Below are 7,191 nucleotides of genomic sequence, written 5' to 3'. Positions count from 1 at the left end.
CTGGAACAGGCTGCCCAGGGAGGTTGTGGAGTCTCCTTCACTGGAGACATTCAAAACCCACCTGGATGAGTTCCTGTGTGATGTACTCTAGGTGACCCTGCTCTGGCAGGGGGGTTGGACTAGATGATCTTTTGAGGTCCCTTCCATCCCCTAAGATTCTATGATTCTATGAAATTTCTCAATGTAAAAAGCACATATAGAAAAAAAGTTTCTATTATGCCTCTTTAAGACAGCTTAAAAATAGGTACCATACCAAAATTACCTCATCTACATGGTCCAAAACACATATATTTCTTAGACTACGTAAAAGTTCCTTGAAATAGATTCTGTATTAACTGGGATTAGAGTTTATGTTATTGTTTTTATAAATAAACTGAAAAGCTACTCTATGCATATAGTAGCTTCTGAAGTAATTTACTGTATTTGTGACTCACAAGAGCTTCTTACTGCTCCACAAAGTACTACTTCAACACACCAGACAAAAGAGTAAGCCTAACATAAAGAGCACAGTACCTTATTCTATTAAAAAAAATATATGTGGCAGAGGAAATGCTACTTAGGAGTGAGTGCTACTATGGGACTTGTTTTCCGCTGCTTCCATTTTTACTAAACTTCAATAATTCAGTATGATTTTTTCAGAATGGGGTGGTTAACTGTAAATTTAGCACTTTTTGGCTGGTTCATTTAAAAGACAGTACGCTCTTTTTTTTCTTTTTTTTTCTTTTTTCTTTTTTTTTTTTTTCCCCCAAATGATTGAATACAGATTTGGCATGTTAAAAAAAATATATTAAAAATCAGTTTTTTAAGAATGCTTGAATAATGCATACAGAAACCTGTGGTTCCCCTGTCAGTCATGCACTATGAATTAGTTTTTCCAAAAAACAGAAATATGTGGCTAATATGGAAACTTTTTGAGATCAGAAAATCATTGCTAAGTTTTCAGCAGATATCTGTTTTAAGGGTTGGCAGTTCAAACTGCTGTAAGCACTGTGCTCATTCTTCCAAAATTCAAGAAAGTTGAAGATAAGCTTGCATTTCAGTGTCTGAAAAGCACAAAGTAAGGCTCCTAGTAATATAGCCTGAATAAGATTATAATAACCAGCAAAGCTGCTGGTTCTCCCTCTCACCCTCCTGATTTGCATTAATTAGTAACGAAGGAGTGCAGAAAAACACACTGTAATTTGTATTCCCGGGTGTTCTTTATAGTGATCAGTATTTTTAGTACTGCTAACCCAGAACCAAATAAACATAAAAAGATTACAATAGTTTAAGCTTGACAGCTTGTTGTCTTTCTAAAGGGAGTTATCTTCCTTGCTGAAAACCACCTCATTTCCTACATATGTCCTGACATTATGACTAGGGACAGGAGCACTGTTACTAAGTGGTGCAGGGACAGACTCAGCAATAGCAATGTGTAATGTGCTTGGAACGCAAGTGGCCATACGCAGGACTGCATGTGGCATAAACAGTGCAGAAGAAAACAGGAACTACTTTCACCTATCAACTGAAAGAAATCCCAAGTTCATCAGACAGGCAGCCTATTATAAAGTCTACCAAACATTTGCTAAGGAACAAGGAAATATGCATAATTATTAATGAAACTTTATAAAGCTCTTCCCCCTCCCAATATGCCTATCATCTGGCTTCAGAATGCAATTAATCACTGTATGATTCTAGTAATTTTAATTTTTGTTTTTTATCAGACAAACTAAAATGCAGGCCATCCTGAATTCTGAAGATGCTACTTCATGTAACTCACAGAACAGATCTCTACATTAAAATACTCATAGCAGAGGCCAAGAGACTAGACATGTGGCAAAAAAATACTATTGTTGGGATTTCTTCACCTTTGCTTCAAACAACAAATTCCTGCATCATATCTGATGCCCTCATCTCAAAGATTAGTCCTCCCTCTATATTAAAATAGTTTCACCAGTGAAAAGGGTTCTTAGAAGATAAGAAATACACAAGCTCTAAGGCAAAGTAAAATAAAGTCAATGTAATTCAACTGCACCGCAACAATCACATTATCCACATAAAAACAACTAATCCCTATCAGAGCTGTTGTCTATTTTTATTACTTCTACACTTTCACATCTGAACTGTTCCATTTTCTTGGTATGATTAGCGGCATGTCAAGCATCCAGTGCAAAGATAAAGAACATTGATCTAAATGCTGCCTAAGAGTCTTCTGACAGCAAATTAGATTGCAGCTGCGAAGATCATATTTACGTGTAACTTTGGGTCTTGATTCAGGCATAAAGATGCCCAGACTTTTCAGCCTAGTCACTTGTAGAACCACAAATTTTACACAGCAACTCAAAGAAACCACATAGTATCTGCTCAGAAAGCAAGAACTGGAACCCAGACAATAGCTTTTAGGTTCAAACTCCCTCCTTCTAAAAGGCACACATACAGCACAGTCTCTTCCTCCCCTTCAGCTATTTCCTGTATTTTTTACGCAATGTTGGCACTTCAAGTATGGGATGGTGTAGTTAATCATTGTCTCAGCACATGTGACTATAAGAAAGACTATGACTCTACAATCCTACTGGGCTGTTGATTTAGAAAGTCAATAGTGAATAATAGATTGATGTACAGCAAGCAGAAGGGAGACTTACAGAATTTAAGCTTGACTTGTGTTTGCCTTCTAAGTTTATTTTGCTCAGAAAAAATGCCTTAATATTTACATGTTACTATTACTAAAACAAGTTCATCTTTTATGATGGTTTTCTACACTACATCAGTCATTTCCTTCCAACAAACAACATTTATCACTCTCAAAAGCAACACAAAGAAAGCTATCCCTAATTAAAGATTTCAATAAGCTTTTTTTTCAGATTTTTTAAATCACGAAGGAACATGGGAGAGTAAATTCACCTAACAGGATTTTCTAGTATCTCAGTTTCCAGTCAGAAAGAGGAAGTGATTAGCTAAATCAAAGAAATTCCTCTGCTGCTTACCTTTCCTATTGAGTTTTTAATATATATTGCACATTACTTAAACTTGCATGTATTCATATTTTCTGTCTTTTGCCCATTGAAACCAATAGCTTGGTTTCCTTCAAGGGAAAGAAAAAAAAAACAACCCACACGAAGACCTGAACAAGGTTGGTCAACCTCACTATTCCCTTCCAACTTTTCTGCCCAGCTTTTATACAGGTAGCTAGCTATCATGCACAAAGAGGTGGTAATGCTGATGGCTCGAAATTTATTTCCTGGTGTGAGAACTACTTGGCAGGTTAGATTCCATTTCTATCATAGCAATTTATTTTTCTTATGCTTATTTCCCCATTTAGTCAATAGCTGTTTCCTCTTTTCACATACTCCTCTCCAAAGACAAGTGCAAGTCAACCAGTGTTTACAGTATGTCCATACATTCTCCAAAGAAATTAACAGCTATGCAATACAGACATACATAAACACTCATAAAGTCTATAGTCACAAAATACTCCATGTGAGTATTACATACACACTGTCAGGTCAACTGCATTAACAAAACATCATCCTCTGTACGCTCACGTAACCTAGTATTAAATTATTTAACAACCTGCCAAAAGCAGTTCAGAATGTATTCAAGTAAACACATGAACCTACGCCTACTAACTTGGCACACAAATAATCCCTAGCTTAAACTAGCATTATAGTGCTCACAAGTAAGATGTAATGATGGGGTTTCAAAGAAGCCTCACTGCCTGTTTGGAAGTTTCTAATTATGTGTGAACTAATGGGTATTTTGATCTAATCTATTGAAAGCAGCTCCTACTACTGAGCATGCATCAGTGGTCTATTCTGATGTAAATGAATGCAATGTCAATGTCACCCATTAAACTTCCTTGTCAGAAGCACAGCTGATACCGATTCCATCAAGGCTGAACGCAGCACTTCTGATTACCTACCTCTCTCAGAAAAACAAAACTCCACAGGATCTCCAGTGCATGACTACAAAGTAGTTAAGAGTAGATCAGTGCAGCCTAACGTGAAACTGTGATCCAAGACAGCAGCTTTTCAAGACTTTACCCTATCATTCTACTTTATGGTGCATTAAGAACAAAAACTAACCAAACTGATACTGTTACCTGACATTTTCAGATGGCTACTGCTTTATCTGTATCTCCCCTCTTAGCTTCAAGTCACAACTCAGCGTTTAAGCTCAGCATTCACCCGTTCTGTTCTTACTGCCGTCCCACATTCTTAACTAGTGTGGCCACTGAAAAAAGGTATTTATCCTCACAGCCAGTCGATGAAGTAAAGCTGATGTTCAGAGTTAATAATATCTGAAGTTTAGGGAAATGTGAATTATCATACAGGATGTACTTAATGAGAGGAAAGAAATGGAGAAACAGATCAGACATTCGGGTATAAATATGAATAACTTTGTGGTATACCATCTTATTACAGTGGAGTTCTAAATGTTCTCACTGAATGCTATTTGCTTTCATCTCTAGAACTACTCCAGCCTCCATGCTGACTTATGTAATATGCTTTACATAAAGCGTATATTCAGATAACATCATGCATATTCCTCAGCTCAGTGCTGCAAACAGCTTTTCTGGAAAACACTGTGTAGAACAAGCACCCACTATAAACAAACTCCAAGATTCAGAAATTAACAACACAGTGTGTCTTGCCCTGCCCCAGCTCTTCCTTCTTTAACGTGGGGTGCAGGTTTTCCCAGTGCTGTTGTAGGCTGTTACCCAAGTACAGCAGAGAGGCAGCACATTTTGCTGCAAGCGTGTTTTCACCTCAACCCATGTCTCCCAGAGTAATGCTGTAATAAAGACTGATCATTAGAGGAAAGACATATGGATCTTCTACAAGCTGAAGCTACTGTATTTAATAATCCAACATCACTTACGTAGTGCACAAATGCAGCAAGATAAAAAAATTAAGCTAAAAATCATACTGTAGCTTTACAGGATAATATTGGATTGGACAGTGTATTACAGTAGTCAGAGATAGGCTAAATACCCAGAAAAAATAGTAATTCAGCTGTGATTTATACGCAATCCACTCTCAGCAGCTCTGAGAATTCTGATCTATTGAACAAGTGAGAGGTGGAAACAAAGAACACCCCACTCCTGTATCAGTTCCTGTGATCAAATTGCTGCTATTTCTTCCCTTCCCTCATCATATCTTGAACATTTGGCACAAATGATCATTCAGGACTACACAATGCATAGATGCAAAACTGCCATCATTCAGCACAGTCTGTATCTGAACTACAACATCAATCACCACCTAGTCTTTGTTAGTCTAACTTATTTTCAGATTTCTCAAATAGCAGAGTCTGGCATACTCATCATTATAAAAGCCCTGTGTATTCCTTAGCACTAGAATTTGTATGTGACAGTACAACAGAAAAAAAATGCATCCTTTCCCTTTGCCACACACTAACCCCCTAACAGGAAGTACCTTCCTTCAAAAAGCTTCTTGCCTGTGTTCAGCCACCTCCATGAACTGGAAGGCAGAGAGAGAAAACAAATGAGTAATTTGAATAAAAAAAGAAAAATTACACATATTATATCACAGTTAATGCCCACAGTCAATCTTGGCTACACTCAAAAGCTTTTGCAAATATATTTATTTATTTGAGTTCATGGTATTGTGTAGCCAGTTCTGCAAGATATAAAGCATTTTTAAAAGAGAAAACTACCCATGAAGTATTAAAGAGATTGCTTCACTTACAAAACTGATGAGAGAACTGAGTTTCTCTTGGAAGACCTTTCAGATATACTAACTCTCTAGGATATTTTTGTGTGTGTTGTGTGTAGAGGCCAGACAGGAAAACAGTCTCCTATCAGGATCTTTCAGTGACTCACACAATGAGTAACAATTGTGCTGCTCAGAGCCCCAGGAAAGCAGGGTGTTCAACTTGCAGAACTAGTCTTTCCACATCTTAAAAAAAAAAAAATCCAACCCCCTAAATCTACCACAAAAAAAACCACAAAACAAACTTTCCTCTGTTGCCATTACTTGAACTTCCTACATTCTTCCCCTCCTCTTAGTTCTTTTCGACAACCCAGTCATGTTTAGTTAAAGACATACTGACAAAACAGCAATAGCACCAGACAGCCTCTTCTACAATGCTAACCCTGTGTTTTATTAATACTTTTCAGTTTAGCTTTTATGACAAAACATTCCACTTTTGTGTTGTTACTACTCAGGCACACTACCTGGTCTTCATCGTCTCGCATGCTGCTATTATATTACCACAGCTACAAGCACAGAACATGTTGCCAGAGTACATGGTAAAACCCTCCCCTTGTTTAAAAACAGAAAGACAACAAAAGTCTTTTGTAACAACAGTGTGAAAATACCAAAGCATGATAAAGTGTGTAGCAAAAGCACTGACAGAACAGCTGAAGACACATTTCTATGTAACCACTTGGAAAGGCTCCTTGTAGATTTTCTCTAATGCCTGAAAGCAAGCATGAATCGTTTCAAGTTCTCTCACAAGTATGCAAAGTGAAATGTGGTATGGTTGGTGGAGCACAGTTGTTAAATAAATTCTCAAAATATGAAGATGTCTGAAGTAATGCCACATAGCCGCTAAAAAGAGAAGATTTGTTCTTTGAGAAGAACAAGTGTATTTCAAGAAGTCACTTAACACAGCAGGGAACGTTTACTTCCTGTCCTCACTGCACAAACAAACATGCTGTATTTCAGTCTACCTCTTAATAATATTTTGGCTTAATGAGGGCCTTTAATGTCATAAATATGATTCAAGCATCAAGCGATTTGTTCATGCAACAGCCTATGACACAGGGCCACAGAGCAGCTATCTGACACCACGGACTATCAGGCTGGAAGGACACCAAGGATCATCGGGTCCAACCTTTCCTGGCAAAAGGACGGCCTAGACAAGCCAGCCCAGCATCATATCGAGTCAAATTTTAAGTGTTCAATATAAGGGAATCTAACACTCCCCTGGGGAGATTATTCCAATCGCTGACTGTTCCGTCAAAATTTTTCCTTGCGTTCAACGGAATCTCTCCCGAAGTAACTTGTACCCGTTACCGCTGTCTTTTCCATGTAACTTCTTGCAAAAAGGAAATCTTAATGTCTTTTGTAGCTGCCCTTCAGGTACTGCAACATGGTGATGAAGTCTCCCCTAAGCCTTCTTTCCTCAGTTCTCTCGGGATTCCTGCTCCTTTGGTCACCCCGCCGCCGCCCCCAGGCCCGCCCCGCG

General features: G+C 38.0%; 1 protein-coding gene across 1 annotated transcript in view; it reads right to left on the bottom strand.

Annotated features, from left to right (window-relative positions):
• Positions 1 to 6,196, bottom strand: part of LOC104386430 (chromosome unknown open reading frame, human C9orf85) — a 12,804-nt gene extending 6,608 nt beyond the window's left edge. The window contains exon 1 of the mRNA XM_009995043.1: positions 6,176 to 6,196. Within this exon, the coding sequence (XP_009993345.1) occupies positions 6,176 to 6,196 (21 nt within the window). The remainder of the gene's footprint in view (positions 1 to 6,175) is intronic.
• Between the last annotated feature and the right edge of the window lie 995 nt (positions 6,197 to 7,191).

Source organism: Chaetura pelagica, unplaced genomic scaffold, assembly GCF_000747805.2.
Source record: "Chaetura pelagica isolate M959 unplaced genomic scaffold, ChaPel_1.0 scaffold330, whole genome shotgun sequence".
NCBI classification, from domain to species: domain Eukaryota; kingdom Metazoa; phylum Chordata; class Aves; order Apodiformes; family Apodidae; genus Chaetura; species Chaetura pelagica.
This window is presented reverse-complemented; position numbering and strand designations above follow the sequence as displayed.